Below are 24,186 nucleotides of genomic sequence, written 5' to 3'. Positions count from 1 at the left end.
ACATTCTAAAAACCAGGTAACATTAAATTTATGTGTTTTAAAGAGAAAAACAGGTAAGTTTAAATAAACTATCTACTCTCTTATTTAAGAGGTCATATTTCTTGTTATCATAGCATAAACATATTTGTGATTTCTTTACAAAGTTTGCTTGCTGCCAAGAGGAGTACTAGTAATTTCCCCACATTTAAGTTGACTCAACCCTCCTTAAAAGCAGGTGAGACACAAAGCCTAATAAATGTCTTAAACACATTAATACTAAAATGTAGATATTTAAATAAATTTAAATAGTCATTTAAATACAGATATACTTAAATTTAAATAAAACCATTGATTGTTATATCCTCAACATAGTATAAATGGGTATTTAATAATATAATTTTTTAAAATTTTATTAGATTGATATAGACTTTTGATGCCATAGTTAATACTAAATAGAAGTCATAAACAATATGTAGCACTTCCGACTAGTTTCTCTATTCCTGTTTCTAGAAGGTGGTTACACAGTTCTCATGCATGTATACCTGGGTTTGATTCTTTTTCTTGGAGTTAGGAAAGACAACAAAAATGAGAAAGGATCATTTTTGCTTAAATAAAAATTCAACTGCTAAAAATATAAGACATATGCTTAAAAAATATTCAGACAAGCCAACTGTTAAATCACATACTAGAATGTTACCAGCTGATTTAAAACATAAAAACCATGAAGTTGTTTCTGAAGTAAAGACAAAATATAACTTATATAATTAACTTTAAAAACTCAGCAATAAGAAACACAAAAATATACAGATAATGGTTAAATCTTACGTAAATTTAAGTCTAATTCCCCAATTACCCTTTTTTATTTTCCCTTCTATTCCTTCTTTATAAAATTCTGAATTAAAAGATAAATAACCAAAAGCAAAAAACTTTAAAAATACACAAACCAAATAATTAGCCTCTGCATAGATCAATCACTGATCTTTTCAAGGTCAGCATTTGAGAAAAACCTTTGTATTTTACACATCTCTTAAGATCAGTCTCACCTCATTAAGAAAAAAACAATAATTTAAAATTGTATCATTTGTAAGGAGAGAGAGAGAGAGAGATACCTTCAGTTCAGGTTTTTCATCATCTTTTGTAGAAGTATCATCTGCATGCTGAGGAACCAAAACAAATTCTTCACTGTTCAGTGTAGCCACAGAATCCGATGACCCACTAACCTTCTGTAATGAAGCTCTGACCTCCATTTCAATTCTACAAACTTCTCTTTCCACATCCACCTGGTCAAAACTACAGGGATTTAAAAAAAGAAAAAAAACCTATGAATAAAAACATGGAAATAAGTACCAGATCAATACTCAGCCTTTAAAAATGGTTCATGTTAAGAAGAATTCTGCTGGCTAGATAATTATCTGAAAACTAGGGAGGCTACCTTCTTGGACTAGGCCACATAATGGAAATGTACTCTCTTCACCCTGAGTTTCCTGACTAAAAGAACCACATTGTTCCCTGAAAAACAACACAAACCCTCCCACATCACAACTAAACAGATTTACTACTGTTTAATTCTGTATTTCTCCTAGAAATATTACTTTTGTTCTTTTTTAATAGAAGAAATAATTATGATACTAGAAACCAAATTCACACACACACACAAATATTCACTGAAATTACTTTATAATTATATCCAAATGTTTCCAAAAACTTATCTCAAGACCAAGTATTGTACCTTAAAATATCTTGTGTGTCACTTAAGTTGACAGATTAATAAAGAATTCAACACCCTAAGCCATGTATCTTTTCTTTTGCAGACACATTATCACTTATCAGCACAAGGAGGGGGGAAAGGCCAAGACTTTCACATCGTATTCATGTGGCAAACAGTGTTTTAGTAATCAAATACAGTGTAATTGTTTTCTGGATCGATCTGCCACCACAGAAACTCAACACTGTCTATTACTTCCAGAAGTTCAAATATTCACACAACTAATTTTAACTGAACCTGTGTACTACATAACAGACATAGTATTCAGCACTGGGGTTATATGACTGAATAAGGCAGACAAGGTGCCTACTCTGCTGGAGCTTCCATCTACTAAGAAAACAAGCAAGTAATAAGCAAATAAGGCAATTCTAAATCACTCTAAAGGATTTGGAGAAGATAAGACAGGTTACTGTGACAAAAAATAGCTATAAAAAGTATAGAGACAACCTTAAGTAAGGTGGTAGGAAAGGACTGGGAAATATTTGAGCTGAAATGGAAAAGACAAGAAAGAACCATATATTAAACAATCTGCTCAGTGACCAAAAGGGCAACACGAAAGAGGGGTAAGACAAGTAAACTGGGACTAAATAACACATGACTCTAAATCTGCTAATCCACACCTTAAAATTACCCACAGAATTGTTCTTTTTCTCGTTCCAATTAGGTTACTCTGTTCTTTGCCTCATACAAATATGGCTGCAGTATCTCATTTTGCCTTTAGGTGACACTAACACCATTACTCTGGGCCAAAAGAAAGATTTACTCTCAGCTTCAAGTTACACTTTAAAAAATTAATTACTTCCATCTTTACCAAAACTCAAAATTTCCAACAATATCAAAACAAAGAATAATTACTTGTTCTAGGATCGTATAATTAGTTAGCCATCATTTAATTCTGTTAGACATGTGAGTATCCTTTCTTTTAAATTTTAAATCCTTCAAGTCCTCTAAAAGTTTTTTATTTTGCAGGTAAAGTTTCTGAAAATGCAATATGTATTAGAGGCCATGTCTCTACCCTTCCAGGCTGTCCCATGAACCCTTGATTGCCAACATGCTACACAGTCAAGGTGTTCCTTCTGTGGCCAATCCTTCAAGCCCAAGCAGACACTCCTAGTTGGAAATTCCCCAAATTCAAGTCCTAAGCCTTTTTCTGACTCCTTGCCACACACACCCCCTCTAAGTAGTATCTCTCATTGCCATGTATTTAAATACCATCTATTTTCTAACAATCTTCCAAATTTCTATCCCAACCCAAATGTCCTCTAAATTCCTTATTTGGAATCCAACTTTCTACTTTATATTTCCATGTGGAATTCTTATCAGTATCTTAAATGTGACCCAAATGGAATTCTTTTTTTTTTTTTTAAGATTTATTTATTTGACAGAGAGAGACAGAGCAAGAGAGGAAACACAAGCAGGGGGAGTGGGAGAGGGAGAAGCAGGCTTCCCGCGGAGCAGGGAGTCCAATGTGGGGCTCGATCCCAGGACCCTGGGATCATGACCTGAGCTGAAGGCAGACGCTTAATGACTGAGCCATCCAGGCGCCCCCCAAATGCCTCCTCTAAACTTGTTCCTCATTCAGATTTCCCTTTTCAGTAAATAACACCACTTTCTACCAAGTTGCTCAAACAAGAAATCTGAGTATCATTCTTAATTCATCTCTACTTCTTCATTCCTCACATCAGCAAGTCATGTTAGCCCACATCCAAAATAAATCCCATATCTATCCCATTTCTTCATGGCCATTTTTACCAACCTAATCCCGGCAATGTTCTCATCTACTAAAAAAGTCTCCTAACCCATCTCCTACCTCTAGTCCTCTCCTCCCCTAAACTACTCTTCACAGAGCTGCCAAAGAAATCTTTTGGAAAATAAATTATATTACATTAAAACTCCATTCTAAAATCTTTTCACTAAAATTCAAATAAAATCCAAACTACTTGCCAGGACTTAAAAAGCCCAACACACCTTTGCCTCTGTAACTTTACCATTACAGCTCTTTAATTACAGAAAGTTCTTTCCCACTTTAGGGTCTTAGCACTTGCCTCCTACTTTCATATGGCTGACTCCTACAGGTGTCAGCTTTCATTCATCCATCCAACAAATATTTAATGAGTCTCTACTATGTGCTAGAAACTACAATGGGAACTGGAGACTAAATGATAAATGAAACCAATGCATCCCAGTCTTCCTAGAGCTAACATTCTTAGAGAAGAGAGGAATAACAAAGAAAGCAAAACAAGGGGCACCTGGGTGGCTCAGTCCTTAAGCATCTGCCTTTGGCTCAGGTCATGATCCCAGGGTCTTGAGATCAAGCCCCACATCGGGCTCCCTGCTCAGTGGAAAGCCTGCTTCTCCCTCTCCCACTCCCCCTTCTTGTGTTCCTGCTCTTGCTATCTCTCTCTGTGAAATAAATAAATAAAATCTTAAAAAAAAAAAGAAAGCAAAACAAAACATAAATCAGGATCCCATATTGGAATATATACTATAAAAGGTAATGAGAAGGTAGGAGGCAATATGGACCCAGTTGACATCCGGGCTTAATAAGAATGAGTGAGCCATAGAAAGAACTAAGGGGAAAAAAAACTTCAAGTAGAAGAAACAGCAAATACAAAAAGCCCAGGTATGAGTAAAGGCTTATGAGAAAGGAGGCCTTGATAGCTAGGTCAAAGTGAGCATGGGTAAGAGCAGTAAAAGATGAAATATGGAAAGGAAGGCAGGGAAGCCTGAGGCGACCCCTGATGCTAAGGCTATCTAAATAAACCCCCACCCTAATTCCAACTATTTTGTTTATCTGGGAGTATCAAGTGCCTAGTGTAGTCTACCTAGTACAAAGTAAATATTCAATAAATGTGTTGAACAAATTGTTGTTAAAAGCCCTAATCAGGCTAAAGTTCTCACAAATAACAAATTTAGAACCAGGATTCAAACAAGGTATTCTGACTTCAAAGTACATGCTCTGAACCACTACATTATACCATCTCTTGAAGTTTCCTCACCTATTCCTAGACACCAAGGGTTGGTATCTGTCACTATGCACAAAGAACCTTCTCCATACCTCTCCTCCATCAAAAGCTATCTGTCTTCCCCCAAGACATTTTTCTTAGATAACTGATAAACAGTTAACCTGGCTCTTAACTCTAAATCAGCATGTTAATGAATACTAATAGTTGCTCAGTTCAAATAAGATGTCCATTTTTAAGAGGTTTTCTTTAGCCCAAGAGAATGTTAAATATTCTGCCAGGCTAACAAAAAAAACTATCAGTTTACCAAATGTAATTTTGTGACCTCTTCAAAACACAGCCCAGAATTTCTCATTTTACTCAGAATTAAGACATCTCTCATTACTAGCATCAAACCCTTCCTCTAAGGGCCTTAGGAATAATTTTAAAAGTTTGCCTAATGCTACCTTATTGGCTTGAACATTTCTTTGAACTTCAATGAAAATGCTTATTAAATTTTCACACAAACACAAAAATCTGAGAATACAAAGCCAACACTTTAAAATATTTCAACAGGCAGGTAATAATATTTATTTTTTAAGATTTTATTTATTTGTCAGAGAGAGCACACACATGCACATGCACAAGCAAGAGGAACAGCAAGCAGGGGAGAAGCAGGCTCCACTGAGCAAGGAGTCTGATGCGGGACTTGATCCCAGGACCCTGGGATCATGACCTGAGCCAAAGGCAGACAACCTATTGAGCCACCCAGGCATCCCCAGGTAATATTTAAATGGGGAAAGAACAGTCTTCAACAAATGGTGCTAGGACAATTAGATATTTACATGCAAAAAAATGCAGTTGAACCCGTACCTCACACCACACACAAAATTTAATCCAAAATGGACCACAGACATAAATGTAAGAACTAAAACTATAAAACTCTTAGAAAAAAACAGAAGTAAATTTTCATGTCCCTGTGTTAAGCAATGATTTCTGAAATGACACCAGTCATTCAGCTCCAGGGCTGGAGATCCGGGTGTTGCCATTTTTAATTTTTTTTTTTTCATCCTCTGGAGCAGCAGGAGAAACCTTCAGGGAACAAAAGCCACATGGAGCAACCTGAAGCAGCTTACACTGAGTCTGCCCCCCCCCCATAAGGGGTGCTGCAACTCCGCCCAGGCCAAGACACCTGAGAATCAGTGCAACAGTCCCCTCCCCCAGAAGACCAGCATGAACATCAGTCGAGTAACAAGTTTATGAATCACTCAGAACTGAAAAATTCCTGCGCTCGGGGAAAATACCATATAGAATTTGAGGTTTTTTCCTCATGAGTCTTTAGTCTTTCATTTAAAAACTTTTCTTCTTTTTCTTTTCAAATAGTTTCTCATTTTATCAACTCTTTGTTTTTAAGTTATTTTTTAATTTTCATTTTTACATTTACATTTTATAGATATATTCTTCATTTTTGGCTTCCTTTCACTGTATTCATACACACACACACACACACACATATATATAAGTTTTTCTTTCTTTACAATTTGGGATTTAGTGTCTTCTAACAAACAGACCAAAATACACCCAGGAACAAATGGATCACCCTGTTTTCTCCACCTGTGAAATTATATTCTCTCTTTTTTCCTTTTCTTTTCTTTTTTGGGTTTCTGACCTCTTCAGATTTGTCTCGTGTGTATTTCACTGGGGTCATGGTTGACAATTTTTTATTTTGTTCTCCTGTTCATCTATTCTTCTCTGGAAAAAAATGACTAGAAGGAGAAATTCACAGCAAAAGAAGAACCAGAGATAATACTCTCTACCATAGACCTAATCAAAATGGATATAAGTAAAACATCAGAAATTGAATTCAGAATAATGATTATAAAGCTACTAACTGGGCTTGAAAAAAGCCTAAAAGACACTAGAGAATCTCTTAGTGCAGAAATAAAATCTAATCAGGCCAAAATTAAAAATGATTTAACTGAGATGCAGTCTAAAATGGATGCTCTAACAGCTAGGGTAAATGAGGCAGAAGAGAGAGTCAGTGACATAGAAGATGAAATGATGGAAAGGAAGGAAGCTGAGGAAAAAATAAACAACGAATTGACCATGAGGGGAGGCTCTGAGAAAATCAGCAATACCATAAAGCAAAACAATATTACAATGACTGGGGTCCCAGAGGAAGAAGACAGAGAGAGGACAGAAGTTATATTTGCGCAAATCATAACTGAGAACTTCCCTAATCTGGGGAAGGAATCAGGCATTCAAGTCCAGGAGGTACAGAGAACCCCCTTCAATATCAATAAAAATAGATCAACACCCCAACATATACTAGTGAAGCTTGCAAATTTCAGAGATAAAGAGAAAATCCTGAAAGCAGCTCGAGACAAGGGGTCCTTAACCTACAAGGGTAGGAATATTAGACTGGCAGCAGACCTATCCACAGAGACCTGGCAGGCCACGAAGGCCTGGCATGATATATTCAAGGTACTAAATGAGAAAAACATGCAGCCAAGAATATTTTACCCAGCAAGGCTGTCATTCAGAATGGAAGGAGAGATAAAGAGCTTCCAGGAAAAACAGAAACTAAAAGAATTTGTGATCACTAAACCAGCCCTGCAAGAAATATTAAAGGGGATCCTGTAAGCAAAGAGAAAGCCCAAAAGTAACACAGACCAGAAAGAAACACAATCTACAGAAACAGGGACTTTACAGGTCATACAATGGCACTAAATTCATATCTTTCAATACTTACTCTGAATGTAAATGGGCGAAATGCCCCAATCAAAAGACACAGAGTATCAGATTGGATAAAAAAGCAAGACCCATCCATATGCTGTCTACAAGAGACTCATTTTAGACCCAAAGACACGTCCAGATTGAAAGCAAGGGGGTAGAGAACAACCTATCATGCTAATGGACATCAAAAGAAAGCTAGGTAGCAATCCCTGTACCAGACAAATTAGATTTTAAACCAAAGACTATAGTAAGGGATGAAGAGGGATGCTATATCATACTTAAAGGGTCTATCCAACAAGAAGATCTAACAATTGTAAATATTTATGCTCCTAACTTGGGAGCAGTCAATTATATATAAACCAGTTAATAACAAAATTAAAGAAACACACTGATAATACAATAATAGTAGGGGACTTTAACACCCCACTCAAAGAAATGGACAGATCATCTAAGCAGAAGATCAACAAGGACACAAGGGCTTTGAATGACACACAGGACCAGATGGACTTCACAGATATATACAGAGCATTCCATCCCAAAGCAACAGAATACACATTCTTCTCAAGTGCACATGGAACATTCTCCAGAACAGATCACATACTGGGTCACAAACCAGGTTTCAACCAGTACCAAAAGACTGGAATGATTCCCTGCATATTTTCAGACCACAATGCTTTGAAACTGGAACTCAATCATAAGAGGACATTTGGAAGGAACTCAAATACTTCAGGCTAAAGAGCATCCTACTGAAGAATGAATGGGTCAACCAGGAAATTAAAGAAGAATTTTTAAAAATTCATGGAAACAAATGAAAATGAAAACACAACTGTTCAAAACCTCTGGGATGCAGCAAAGGCAGTCCTAAGAGGGAAGTACATAGCAATACAAGCCTTTATCAAGAAACTAGAAAAGTCTCAAATACAAAGCTAACTTTACACCTAAAGGAGCTGGAGAAGTACAGCAAATAAAGCCCAAACCCAGCAGAGAAGAGAAATAATAAAGAGGAGAGAAGAAATCAATGAAATAGAAACCAAAAGAACAGAACAAATCAATGAAACTAGAGGCTGGTTCCTTGAAAGAATTAATAAGATTGATAAACCACTAGCCAGACTTATCCAAAAGAAAAAAGTACCCAAATTAGGGACACCTGGGTGGCTCAGTCATTAGGCATCTGCCTTCAGCTCAGGTCATGATCCCAGGGTCCTGGGATCAAGCCCCATGGCAGGAAGCCTGCTTCTCCCTCTCCCACTCCCCCTGCTTGTGTTCCCTCTCTTGCTGTCTCTCCCTCTGCAAAATAAATAAATAAAATCTTTAAAATAATTAAATTAAATCAAAATCAAAAAAAGGACCCAAATTAATAAAATCATGAATGAAAGAGGAGAGATCATGAACACCACCAAGGAAATACATAGTTTTAAGAACATATTATGAGCAACTTTATGCCAACAAATTAGGCAATCTGGAAGAAATGGAGGTATTCCTAGAAACTTTTAAACTACCAAAACTGAAACAGGAAGAAACAGAAAACCTGAACAGACCCATAACCAGCACAAAAATTGAAGCAGTAATCAAAAACCTCCCAACAAAGAGTCCCAGGGCCGGACGGCTTCCCAGGGGAATTCTACCAAACATGTGAAGAAGAACTAATACCTAGTCTCCTGAAGCTATTTCAAAAAATTGAAATGGGGGTGCCTGGGTGGCTCAGTCAGTTAAGCATCTGCCCTTGGCTCAGGTCATGATACCGGAGTCCCCAGATTGAGCCCCGCATCAGGCTCCCTGATCGGCAGGGAGTCTATTTCTCCCTCCACCCCTCACCCCACTTGTGCTCTCTCTTGAGCATGTTCTCTCTCTCTCTCTCTCTCTCTCTCTCAAGTAAATAAAATCTTCAAAAAAAATGAAATGGAAGGAAAACTTCCAAACTCATTCTATGAGGCCAGCATTACCTTAATCCCCAAACCAAAGACCCCATCAAAAAGGAGAATTACAGACCAATATCCCTGATGAACATGGATGCAAAAATTCTCAACAAGATACTAGCCAATAGGATCCAACAGTACCTTAAAAGGATTATTCACCACAACCAAATGGGATTTATTCCTGGGCTGCAAGGGTGGTTCAACATTCACAAATCAATCAACGTGATACATCACATTAATAAAAGAAAGGACCAGAACCATATGATCCTCTCAATTGATGCAGAGGAAGCATTTGACGAAATACAGCATCCTTTCTTGAGAAAAACTCTCCACAGTATAGGGAAAGAAGGAACATACCTCAATATCATAAAAGCCATCTACAAAAAGCCCACAGCGAATATCATCCTCAATGGTGAAAAACTGAGAGCTTTTCCCCTAAGGTCAGGAACACGACAGGGATGCCCACTCTCACCACTGTTGTTCAACATAATACTAGAAGTCCTAGCCTCAGCAGTCAGACAACAAAAAAGAAATAAAAGGCATTCAAATTGGCAAAGAAGTCAAACTCTCAGTCTTCACAGATGACATGATACTTTATGTGGAAAACCCAAAAGATTCCACCCCAAAATTACTAGAACTCACACAGAAATTCGGCAATGTGGCAGGATATAAAATCAATGCACAGAAATCAGTTGCATTTCTATACACGAACAGTGAAACAGAAGAAAGAGAAATTAAGGAATTGATCCCATTGACAATCACACCAAAAACCATAAGGTACCTAGGAATAAACCTAACCAAAGAGATAAGAATCTGTACTCCAAAAACAAAGGAACATTTAATGGAAGAAATTGAGGAAAACACAAAGAAATGGAAAAACATTCCATGCTCATGGATTGGTAGAATAAATATTGTTAAAATGTCTATGCTACCTACAGCAATCTACACATTAATGCAATCCCTATCAAAATAACATCAACATTTTTCACAGAGCTGGAATAAACAATCCTAAAATTTGTATGGAACCAGAAAAGGCCCCGAATAGTCAGAGAATGTTGAAAAAGAAAACCAGAGCTGATGGCATCACAATGCTGGACTTCGAGCTCTATTATAAAGCTATAATCATCAAGGTATTTTGGTACTGGCACAAAAACAGACACATAGATCAATGGAACAGAATAGAGAGCCCACAAATGGACCCTCAACTCTATTGTCAACTAATCCTTGACAAAGCAGGAAAGAATGTCCAATGGAAAAAGGACAGTCTCTTCAACAAATGGTGTTGGGAAAACTGGACAGCCACATGCAAAAGAATGAAACTGGACCATTTTCTTACACCATACACAAAGATAGACTCAAAATGGATGAAAGATCTAAATGTGAGACAGGTATCCATCAAAATCCTAGAGGAGAACACAGGTAGCAACCTCTTTGACCTCAGCTACAGCAACTTCTTGTTAGACACATCTCCAAAGGCGAGGGAAACAAAAGCAAAAAATGAACCATTGGGACTTCATCAGGATAAACAGCAAAAGAAACAGTCAACAAAACTGAAAGGCAACCTACAGAATGGGAGAAGATATCTGCAATGACATCAGATAAATGGCTAGTATCCAAGATCTATGAAGAACTTATCCAACTCAACACCCAAAGAACAAATAATCCAGTCAAGAAATAAGACATCAAAAGACATTTCTCCAAAGAAGACACACAAATAGCCAAAAGACACATGAAAAAATGCTCAACATCACTTAGCATCAGGGAAGTACATATCAAAACCACAATGAAATACCACTTCACACCAGTTAGAATGGCTAAAATTAACAAGACAGGAAACAACAAATGTTAGCAAGGATGCAGAGAAAGGGGAACCCTCTAACACTGTTGGTAGGAATGCAAGCTGGTACAGCCACTCTGGAAAACAGTATGGAGGTTCCTCAAAAAGTTGAAAATAGAGCTACTCTACAACCCAGCAATTGCACTACTGGGTATTTACCCCAAAGATACAAATGTACTGATCCGAAGGGGCACCTGCACCCCAATGTCTATAGCAGTAATGCCCACGATAGCCAAACTGTGGAAAGAGCCTAGATGTCCATCAACAGATGAATGGATAAAGAAGATGTGATATATATATGTATATATATATGTGTGTGTGTATATATATATATATATATATACACACATACACACATATACACACACTGGAACACTAATCAGCCATCAGAAAGGATAAATGCTTACCATTTACATCGACATGAATGGAACTGGAAGGTATTATGCTGAGCGAAATAAGTCAATCAGAGAAAGACAATTATCATATGGTTTCACTCATATGTGGAATATATGAAACAGCACAGAGGATCATAGGGGAAGGGAGGGAAAACAGAATGGAAAGAAATCAGAGAGGGAGACAAACCATAAGAGACTCTTAACTACAGGAAACAAACTGAAGGTTGCTGGAGGGGAGGTGAGTGAGGGGATGGGGTAATTGGGTGATGGGATGGGGTAAATGGGTGATGGATGGGCTTTAAGGAGGGCATGTGAGGTGATGAGCACTGGGTATTATATGCAACTCATGAATTACCGAACTCTACATCTGAAACTAATGATGTACCTTATGTTGGCTAATTTAATTTAAAAAATAAGAAAGAAAAGTATACAAGTTTAAAAGGAAGAATAAAACAGTCTTTATTTACAGATTACATCATCATCTATGTAGAAAAGTCCCAAAGAATCTACAAAAAAAAAAACCCTCCTCGGGGAGCCTGGGTGGCTCAGTTGGTTAAGCATCTGACTCATGATTTCAGCTCATGTCATCTCAGGGTCATGAGATGGAGGCCCAAGGCGGGCTCCCCACTTACTGCAGAGTCTGCTTGAGATTCCCTCTGCCCCTTCCCCACACACACGCACACAATCTCTCTTTCTCTGTCTACTCTCTCTAAAATAAAGAAATAGATCAATAAGTAAGAAACCTACAAAACACTGATGAAAAAATTTAAGAAGATCTAAATAAATGGAGATATTCAATGTTCATGGATTAGAAAACTTGATATTTTTAACATGTCAATTCTTCCCGGGTTGCTGAGGCTGAATGACCAACTGACTGAGCACTCAACTACAAGGTTAACTATGTGCACAAGGACAGGGGAGCATGTCTATTTTTTTTTTTTTTACTCACCAATATATGACCAGCATAGTGCCCACAGATTAAACAGATATATATCTGTTTAATAAACAAGTCAATTATCTTGGATGTAGCAGAACGGACTCTTGCATCAGATAGGAAATTGGACTGAAGGAATTCTAAAGTCACTGAATCTTAAGATTCTCATTCCATGTGATATGTTGAAGAATTCCATTTCAACAAGTCAATTCAAAATATAATTTACTAAGTCTACTACTATGCAGCAATATGCTAAGCAAAATGTTACTTGCTCTTTATGTATGGCAATCTGCTATTATTTCTGATCAAAAGAAACAGCAGTTGGAAAATGTATAGGGTCTTTATTTTTTTAAAGATTTCATTTATTTGAGAGAGAGAGAGCGTGCGCGCACATGAGCACGAGCAGGAGGAGGGGCGGACGGGGAGGGAGGAGCAGACTCCCCACTGGGCAGGGAGCCCAACTCAGGCTCCATCCCAAGACCCCGGGATGACCTAGCCAAAAGCAGATGCATAACTGATCACTAAGCCACCCAGGCACCCCTGCAGGGGTCTTTTAAATAACACGGAGCTCACAGTTCTGTGACCTCAAGACTAACACATCCATTTCAATTCAGCATGTGAAGAGCAATGAACGAAAGTAAAACTACTTTTAAAAGCACTTACAGTTAGGGCACCTGGGTGGCTCAGTCAGTTTAGCGTCTGTCTTCAGCTCAGGTCATGATCCCAGAGTAGTAGGATTGAGTCCCACATCGGGCTCCCTGCTCAGTGGGGCGTCTGCTTCTCCCTCTACCCCACCCCCTGCTCATGATCTCTCTCTCTCTCTCTCATGCTCTTTCTCTCTCTCTCTCAAATAAATAAAATCTGTTTTTAAAAAAAGCAGTTAGTTAAAAGGCTACGCTTATTATAATCCAAAAATTAGAATGTAAAACTCTGACAAAAAAATTTTATGTCTCTTCAGGCACACACAAACACACACACAAAAAAAAACTGGGAACTACAGTGTAGACATATACATTTTCATTCTTTAGGCATTTTAAACATATAAGAGAATAAGGGGGAGAAAACTTATCAGTCCTACAGAAAATGTGATGTATGTCTTTTCTATTCCTCCCCTTCCCCCTTCTGTGAACCCAAAGGAGCTCTATAAATATTTTTGATTGAATTGAACCACTTAAACACACATACCCCCCACACCTATAGCAATTCTGCCAATTCTACCAAGTGAAATGGCTTTTAATTCTTACTTTAATGCCACATCATTTTTGTCAAATGAGCAATATATCTTAAATTAACACCTCACTTGGATGCCTAAAACTATAATTTTCACATATACTAGAAACAGCATTTAGCAAACAACATTTAGCAAAGTCTAACTGGAAGCTATCTTCTTCCCAAAATAACTGAACACATTCAAAAGTATAAAATCATGGTGCACATGGTCCAATTTCTTTTTGTGCCAAATGTGGTTAGCCAGCTTCTTGCTTTTAGATTATGTGTTTGCACCTATTCATTTTCAAGTGGCTCTTGAACTAAAATAGAACACTGAAAATATGAGTGTGACTCAAAATTGGACAAGACAGGCTGTAAGGACTATTAGGCATGAGAATTCAAATGACTATAGTAGACCCATTACAATAGTGGAAACAGGAAATATTCTTAATTTACAATAAGAAAATGGACATGAATAATTTGGAACACTTACCAACTATACTTCTATGCTTTGAAAAACCAAGCCAGTCTTGGGGAAAAAAAAAAAATTACCATAGCCTCTACTTACTAAACAGTCCATCCACTATTCCAATTCTCAGGCAAGAGCCATACCAATATGAATATATGTATGCAATTATGTCCCTGCTCCTGAAAAGGGCACAAAAGGGCCTTAGTAATTCACATTACTTTAGTCGATACCTATTTTTATTTGTCTAGCAATAATCTCGAAACCTTTTTTTCCTGAGAATAAGCCTTCTCTCTGTTCAAACCTCATGGTTTTTATAGAAACCACAACACCACGGCCAAACAGATCCAAAGATAGACAATGAATACAAACTAATTAGACCAATTAACCCAATTCCTAAGATTTTTGGACTGATGACCAAAGACTTCAAACTTTTAAGATGTGAACTAGGAATTGTTGGTGGCCATGTTTTTCCCCATATGAAGAAGGCCAATATGCAGTGAAAGAGAAAAGTAAATCCTAAGTACAGACAGGAAAGAGAGTCTTAGTTGAGTCTCTATCATTTCATTTGAGAGAATCCTAAGGTGTTGCTCCATCTGTTCCCATCCTCACTCTTGGTAAATCCACTGTTCCTTTAATTCTATGAAATAGCCCTTCCAATAAATTCTTTTTTGCATAAGCTAGTTTAAACTGAGTTTCTGTCACATGAAACCTCATAAGTCCTACTATAATTATAAGATAGCAAAAACACATAAAAGATATACACAAACACACACACACACACACACATACTTTAAAAAAAAAAAAAAAGATTTTAAGTAATCTCTACACCCAATGTGGGACTCAAACTCACAACCCTAAGATCAAGAGTCGCATGTTCTTCCAACTGAGCCAGCTAGGCACCCCATAAGATATATTTTAATAGGTTTCATACAGTAGTAGGAGAACAAAAATCTGGGTGAAGGAAGAAGACAGTATCTAAAAAGTTGACAATTTCCCAGATAATCAGTATACTGGATATGATGAAAGAAAAAAAAGTAGGCTCAGTCAGTTAAGCATCTGCCTTCGGCTCAGGTCATGATCCCAGAGTCCGGGATTGAGCCCCACGTCGGGCTCTCTGCTCACGAGGAGTCTGCTTCTCCCTCTGCTCCTCACCCAGCTCATGCTCTTGCTCTCTTAAAATAAATAAAATCTTAAAAAAAAAAAAGTATGGTAATAAGACAGAAACACACACACAAATCAACAGAATAGAATTGAGAGCCCAGGAAAAAAAAATACATGCTTATATTGTCAATTAATCTACAACAAAGGAGGCAAGAATATACCATGGTAAAAACACAGTCTCTTCAATAAGTGGTGTTGGGAAAACTGAACAGCCACATACAAAAGAATGAAAGTGGACCACTTTCTTATACCATACAGAAAAATAAACTCAAAATGGATTAAAGACCTAAATGTGAGACCTGAAACCATAAAACTCCTAAAAGAAAACATAGACAGTAGTCTCTTGTACATGAACCTTAGCAGTATTTTTCTGGATATGTCTCCTCAGGCAAGGGGAACAAGAACAAAAATAAACAACTGGGATTAAATCAAACTAAAAAGTTTTTGCACAAAGGAAACCATCAACAAAATGAAAAGGCAAAAAAAAAAGAAAGGAAGGAAAGGAAGGAAAAAAGAAAAGGCAACCTACTGAATGAAACAGGGTATCTGCAAATGATATACCCAATATGGGGTTAATATCCAAAATATATAAAGAACTCATATAACTTAACACTGAAACAAACAAAAACAAATCCAATAAAAAATGGGTGAGTACCTGAAAGGACATTTTTCCAAATAAGACATACAGATGGCCAACAGACACATGAAAAGATGATCAACATCACTAACCATCAGGGAAATGTAAATCAAAACCACAATGAGATACCACCTCACACCAGTCAAAAGGGATAATATCAAAAAGACAAATAACAAGTGTTGGCAAGGATGTAGAGAAAAGAAAATGCTCATGCACTATTGGTAGAAATGGAAATTGGTGCAGCCACTGTGGAAAACAGTATGGAGATTCCTCAAAAAACTAAAACTAGATGTACCATAAGATCTAGTAATTCCACTTCTGGGTATTTACCCATGGAAATGAAAATACTAATTCAAAAAGATATATGCAACCCTATATTTACTGCAGCATTATTTACAACAGCCAAGATATGGAAGCAACCTAAGTATCCATCAGTAGATGAATGGATAAAGAAGATGTGGTATATATATACACAACAGAATATTATTCAGTCAGAAAAAAGAGTGAGACCTTGCCGTTTGTGACAACATGGGAGGCCTCAGAGGATATCATGCTAAATGAAGTAAGTCAGACAGAAGAAAGACAAATACCATGTGATTTCACTTATATGTGAAATCTAAAGAACAAATGAATAAGAAAAGAGAAACAGACTCATAGAGAACTAGCAGTTGCCAGAGGGGAGGCAGGTAGAGGAGATAGGTGAAACAGGTGAAGGAAGCTTAAGAGGTACAAATTTCCAGTTATAAATAAGTCATGGGGCACCTGGGCAGCTCAGTCAATTAAGCATCCGACCCTTGGTTTCAGCTCAGGTCATGACCTCAGGGTTGTGGGATCGAGCCCTACGACAGCCTCTGTGCTCAAGATTCTCCCTCCCTCTCCCTCCCCCTTACCCTCCCCCTCTGCCTCTCTCCCCTGCATGTGCAGGCATTCTCTCGCAAATAAATAAATCTTAAAAAATAAATTAAAAAAAATAAGTAAGTCATGGAGATGAAAAGCACAGCATAGGGAATACAGTCAATAATATTGTAATAAGTCTATATGGTGACACATGGTAACTACACTTCTTGTGGTGAGCATCTCATAATGTATATAATTGTTGAATCACTATGTTGTACACCTATAACTATTATATGTCAACTATACCTCGATTAAAAATAAAAATACTTGGGGCACCTGGGTGGCTCAGTCATTAAGCGTCTGCCTTCGGCTCAGGTCATGATCCCAGGGTCCTGGGATCGAGCCCCACATGGGGCTCCCTGCTCAGCGGGAAGCCTGTTTCTCCCTCTCCCACTCCCCCTGCTTGTGTTCCTGCTCTCACTATCTCTCTCTCTCTGTCAAATAAATAAATAAAATACTTTTTAAATAAATAAATAAAAATACTCAAAAAACTGACTAGCTGTAATGACAGAAAAGGAACAAATATGTAAATATTGCTTGCCTCACAATTACTGAATAGTACTTTTATGTTGAGTAACACTTACTACAAATAAACAAAAACCTGTATTAGGAGGTGAGATTTATAGGTGACTGTTGTAGATCAGATTATTGTTACCAATTTTCTACTCCCTCCCTATTATAGAATTGTACAATTAGGCCCCTTATTATGTGATTTTGTAATACCTCTCTCTAGAGTAAGTGGAGCAAAGTATTTCCCTACCCAAATAATTCAGGGCTTAGCCATGTAATTTGCTTTGGTCAATGGAATACTAATAAACAAAACTTGGGCAAAGACTTAAAATGTCTTGAGTTATTTGGCTTGGTCTCTTGAGCTTCTGCCATCTATCATAAGAAGATGTTGGCTCAGGAAGCCAAGAGACCCAAAATGCAACTCATGACAAAGACCTGAATCCAATCCACAGAAGGAAGTAGAGTCTCCCTCACAGACCCACAGAACCATGAGTTAAAAACCTAAATGTTTGTTGTTGTAAGCCATCAAACATTTTGGCATTGTTATATAGTGTTACCACAGCAATGGCTGACTAATTCAGTGACTTATTTTTAAATGTCTTCAGCAGAGGCACCTGGCTGGCTTAGGCAGAAGAGCATAGGATTCAGTCTTGGGGTTGTGAGTTCAAGCCCCATGCTGGGTGTAGAGATTACTTAAAAATAAATAAATAAACTTAAAATGTCTTCAGTATTATTATGCTATCTTTATATTAAATAAAAATCAGAAATAGCTAACACTGCAACTAACAAATCTCTCTCAAGGAGATATTGATATGGTTCTTCAACTATTACCTAAAAAATCCAGTGATTTCTATAATTTTTGTATTCCACTGAATTAAAATGTACTTCAATAGGCTAACCTTCTAATACTAATATTCAATTCTAGATATACTCAATTTATAAAACTTTGACCCATGCATTATATTGTAGTTTAGAAAACCCTACTCAGCAATATCTCCTAGGCAATAATATAAATGAAAAATATTTTGGAAAATATTCTCAAATTTTTTAATCAGGATTGACTTTAACTCTAGATTTTCTCTTGGTTTTTCTGCCATAATTATTTATGCAACCTATTCAATAGTAAGTTTGACAAAATTATATACATTATATTATAGTCACTTACTACCTGGAAAACTAAGGTCTGACAGCTATACAATTCAGAGTTCCATAAACTTGGCTTAAGACTAATAATCAGCTTTGTGCACAGCAGGTACAGGCATATGGTCAAGGGGGAAAAATATCTATCACATGACAAGAGACCATCACTAAAGTATCCACTTCATAGTTATAGCTCCCCTTGGTATAATAAAACCAAACTTTGTGATCTAACACTTGGCATGTTGTATGATGCTGCATAAAGCACACACCACATTTCTTTCTGGCCAATGTGTCCATGAGAATGGTGCCTCAGTTCTATGAACACATGGGTTTATCTGAAAAATAAGGGATTGGACTAGTTGATCTCCAAGGTCTCTAAGCTCTAAAGCTTCTACATTATCATTTATCTTCAAAGCTATGGCACAGAAATTAAAACAATTTCTCTAACAAGTTACAGAGCCAGAAAAAGAATCTAGAAATCCTCAGTTGAGAAATCTATTTACTAGCATATTACCCTTCCAAGGACTGGTAATTATTACACTATTACAAACATTTTGATTCCAATCAATTGTTTCTTCTGTGCTCACATAACACACTCTAGGAAAGTATAGCACAATACAACACCAAGCAGAATTAAGAGGGCAAAATAGTGAATTCATGTTTACTGTGTATCTCCACATAATTGGCACTTAGTTGACAGAGAAAATGGTAATTACCAATTTGTTGGGTCTAGCATAGAGAGACTCAAGGTAGCATCCAAAACTTCATAAACTTGGCAATGAGACATGGTTCCTAAGAAGACTAAGAGATTTCACAATTACCTTCTTCAACTATTTGACCTGCACAAGATCAGCAGTGAGGGGCACCTCAGTCACTGCATCAACACAACTAAAGAAAAGAAGTTAAATGATTTTTTAAAATTGTTTTTCTTTTCCTATTAAGCCTACAGGCAAAGATCTGACTTCTGTCTTTGAAGCACAGAGCCCTCTGTGTTTAGTATAACACTTAATGTTTGTGAGATATGCCTGACTTAACACTTTTTAACCCATCAGAAGAAATTTAAATACATAAAACCCAAAAGCTTCTTGGCATATAGGGTACATGTTTGTATGTGTTATGCATTTATCTCTGCCTAGTTCTACAGAATTAGTGAGCCACATAAAAGAATTAGAGTTCTTGAAAATCCCTCAAATTAACTAGGTTTCAAGAAAAGGCATTTTTCCTTGATTTGGTAGAATTTTTTTAAATTTATTTGAGAGAGAATGAGTGAGCGCACGCGCATAAAACCAGGGGAGGGGCAGAGAGAAAGGGACAAGCAGACTCCCTGCTGAGGGTAGCCCTGTGCAGGGGGACTCAAGCCCAGGACCCTGAAATTATGAACTGAGCCGAAGTCAGACACTTAACTGACTGAGCCACCCAGGTGCCCCTGATTTGGTAGAATTTATAACAAAGAAGAGATACTATACTTCAGACTACTCTCTAATCTTTGGAGTAAAATGATTCAGCAGGATGCTTATGAGGAAAGTTAAGCAATATGAAAAAAAGTTTTGAAATCCTAAAAACAGGATTTCCAAACTGTGTTGCACAAATTAAAAACAAACACAAGGGACGCCTGGGTGGCTCAGTCGGTTAAGCGTCTGCCTTCGGCTCAGGTCATGATCCCAGGGTCCTGGGATCGAGTCCCGCATTGGGCTCCCTGCTCCGCGGGGAGCCTGCTTCTCCCTCTGCCTCTATCTCTCTCTCTGTCTCTCATGAATAAATAAATAAAATCTTTAAAAAAATAAATAAATAAATAAATAAATAAATAAATAAATAAATAAAAACAAACACAAAGGCATAGAATAATCTGAAGATATTTTTAGAAAATATTATGACATACCTAAAATTTCCTAAGTAGTTTCTATGAAATTATATGTTGTGTGTCTACAAAAGCAAAGGGAATGAGGAGGGTCTTGCTAAGTTGAAACTATAAACTATAAACTGAGTCACTGTTCATTGGGAAAATAATTCAGAGTAAAAACTGTTCTAGTACTAGATTTTTCTACTTTACTCTCACAAGGCAACAAAACCCAAAGGTACTTTATATAATTAGAAGAACAAACTATTCAATGACCCCATAACCATTTCTACTGAATATCCCACTTACTAAAGGATGTTTTTAAATGCCTTCTGATGTTTTAAATAGAAAAAGTGTGATAAAATACAAGCCATCAGAAATCCAATATTTGAGAGTTTCTCGTGTTGCTGAATTTGCATGTTGATGTCCATCTTGGTATTTGTCACGCCTTTGAATCCTGGGTCGTAAGCCACAATAGACTTGCTGCATACTGAGGGCAGAGATAGGAATATTAGAGCCCCATGCTCTAATACCACTCATACAGAATCCAGTTAATTTTTTAACAAGCATTCACTGTTGTTGCTGATGTTGAACACTTATTATTTGACAAGCATAGTTATAGTCTTCTCCAACTGGATGTCTAAGAGACATTTCAAACTTAACATATTCAAAAATCATACTTCCAACCTTTCCCCTACCAACCTACCACTTACTCCACACTACCCTCCCGCAGGTTTCCTCATCTGATGACAACTCAATCCTTCTAACTCTGGCCAACTATATCAGTCACGTTACTCCTCTTGTTCTCTTATTCTCCTTCCTCAAACTAACAAACTCTCTCCACTCTCTCACCTTACATCCACACTGTCAGGAAATTACTTTGGCTCTACCTTCAAATTGCATCCAGAAATCATCCATTTCTCACCACCTCCATTGCCACTACCAAGTCCCAAACCCATCATCATCCCTTACCTAGATTATTCTAAAAGTCTCTGAAACTACTCTCTGCTTCTTTACTTGCTCCTCTTTGGTCCATTTTCAAAAGCAGCCAGAATGATCCTTTTAATTTAGTTCTTGCCAGTCCTCTGATCAAAATTCTCCAATGGCTCCATCTTACTCATAATAAAAGCCAAGTGACCTTCAAAGCCATTATACACCTGTACTACAAACGCCCCTCCTCACTACTTCCCCCACCCCATCTTACCTTACCTTTGTGACTTATCTCCTACAATTCTCCCCCTTGTAGACTCAATTCCATCTAAAACAATCTCCTTGCTACCTGCTTTGTCTCAAAAAACCCTGGCACACTTGCTCTGGCTATTGCAAAACAGAACACTCTTCTCCCAGATGTCTACTAACATGTTTACTTCCCTGTTCATATCTTTGTTCAAATCTCATCCTCCTCAGAGAGCTACGCTGATTGCCTTATCTAATACTACTTTTCCCACCACCAACTTCCAATCCCCATTTATCCTGATCTACTTACTTTCTTTCCTGGAACACTTATTTTCTAACATACAATCTAATTTACTTTTGTGTCATATTTACTGTTTATTGTCTGCTTCTCCCAGTAGAATGTAGCTTCTTCAAAAGTAAGGATAATTGTTTTATTCACTGATATAACCCAAACACTTAGAAGAATGCCTGGCATATAGCAGACAGATAAATATTTGCTGAATAAATGAATGAATGACTATCCAAGACTGAGTAAATTCAAAGTTCCTAAAACTCAAGGAGCCACCTAGTACCCCACAGCCTGATCAGAACTTTGACTCTAAAGGATGATAATAGCAGTGACGGTTTCTTTCCCTGGGTAAATAACCAGCATACACTTGACATTACATAGAACTTCCACAGGTTTATGATATAATGAGGCAACTTTTAAAAGAAGATACTAAACCAAAATGTTAAGACCTCCTCACCAAATTTCCCATTCATGCAAGGAAAACAAGAACAATGACAAGTCAACTATATTAAGAAATTATTGTTGATATTTTTGAGAGCATGAAAATGTTGGTATTGTTATGAGAGAGTCCTTGTCTTTTGGCAGTATATAGTGAAATATTTACAAATTAAATAATATGATGTCTGAGATTTGCTTCATAAAATCTGGGTGGGCACGAAGGAAACTAGACTGGTCATCATTTGATAACTGCTAAAATTGGTAAAAGGCCATAGGAATATTTATATCATTCACTTTGATTTTGTATGCTTGAAATTTGTATTTTATATGCTCAATATTTGACAAAATAGAAGAAAAAATAAATAGTACAGAAAGTTAAAAAAAAAAACATAAAAACAAAGCCTATATTTTCTTTAGCATCTAGCACATTATACAGCACCCAAATATATGATGGAAAAATAAAGTACATGCCACAACCTAAGACAGTTCTTATAAACTTCCACAATGACAAGAGCAGATTAAAACAAAATGAATGGCCAAAGTGAGGCTGTCCTTCAGAGTAAAGGAAAAATGGCATGCAAAGTGATGGCCACATTGACCTCAGATTTGGATAACTGGAACAGAATGGGGACAACCTGAAAAAAACTTTCCATCTTTTTACAAGATAAAAGGCACTGTACTTTATTCTATAAAGGTCATTCATATAAATGCAAAATATGATCAACAGGGACAAGAAAATGTGGCTGAAATGTTATGTACCAAATAATACTGCAGCGTAATTAGAAGGACTACTAATAGAAATGTTAAGGATCAATTTGACCAGAAAACAAATACAGTAGGAAACAAACACTATCCCAATCTCAGAAAGGTCAAATAAACAAAAAAAATTTTAAGGGCATAGAAAATTTAAATCTTTTAAGTGCTAAGGTAGTTATAAGCTAGGTATACAGGGGCACCTGGGTGGCTCAGTCAGTTAAGCATCTGCCTTCAGCTCAGGTCATGATCTCAGGGTCCTGGGATCGAGCCCCGCGTGGGGCTCCCTGCTCAGCATGGAGTCTGCTTCTCCCTCTCCCTCTGTTCCTCCCCCCTGCTAATGTGCATGCATGCTCTCTGTCACTCTCAAATTTAAAAAAAAAATAGACATACAAAATTTGAATCCTTCAAAACATAATTTCTATAACCTCTGGAAGCAGTTTCAACAATTTCCGCAGCTGATTAAATCTGCTCTAGTAAAATATTAGCCTACAGGGCTTATGGTCAAAAACAATTTTTTGAGAGCCACCCATCGAGCTCACGTACAGATAAATGTTTAGGGTTTTTTTTAATTCACATTCAAGTAACTAAAAATAAAAATCTAATGGACTAAGTGCAAAAAGATATAAATTTTTCCCATCAGGAAAAAAAAAACTGTTATTTATGCCAACTTATTCTACTAATATGCCAAAGAGTAAGATGTGATATATGTGTTTCACATTCTAGGAATACCAGATTTTTAGCTACCACCTACATAAGAGCTTACATAAAAACATCTCAAGTACCTATTTTAGTTTGATTTTCTCTTGCTTCTTACTCTTACTTGCCACAAAATCTCAAATTCTTAATAAAAACAAAATAGGTACCTGAGATGTTTTTATGCCATTAATTTCCAGTACAGTACAATGTACCCTGTTGCTGATCAAAAAGGAAATATTTCTTTCTGATTACTACAAAAATTTTTATTTTGTAAAAATTTATTTTCATGTAACCTAAACCAATCATCTTAATAAATCAAAATACTATACCAGATTTCAAAGAAGTGAAAATTCACCTATTTTAAATTTGCTCTCATTAAGTCAAGTCCTTGAATCTAGGGATTATTTATGTCTCTCCCACTCTAAAAGACAAAAGTAATATCACAGTCTGCAAAAAGTCATTGCGGG

At 36.9% G+C, this 24,186-nt stretch overlaps 1 protein-coding gene across 3 annotated transcripts in view; it reads right to left on the bottom strand.

The window, feature by feature from the left end:
• Nucleotides 1-24,186, bottom strand: part of RABGAP1L (RAB GTPase activating protein 1 like) — a 748,424-nt gene that overhangs the window by 676,777 nt on the left and 47,461 nt on the right. For all 3 annotated transcript variants that reach the window (XM_078077989.1, XM_078077987.1, XM_078077988.1), the window contains exon 2: nt 1,089-1,269. In XM_078077989.1, the coding sequence (XP_077934115.1) occupies nt 1,089-1,226 (138 nt within the window). In that variant the 5' untranslated portion in view covers nt 1,227-1,269. The remainder of the gene's footprint in view (nt 1-1,088; nt 1,270-24,186) is intronic.

The sequence above is a fragment of the Halichoerus grypus genome, chromosome 7 (assembly GCF_964656455.1).
Source record: "Halichoerus grypus chromosome 7, mHalGry1.hap1.1, whole genome shotgun sequence".
NCBI lineage: Eukaryota > Metazoa > Chordata > Mammalia > Carnivora > Phocidae > Halichoerus > Halichoerus grypus.
This window is presented reverse-complemented; position numbering and strand designations above follow the sequence as displayed.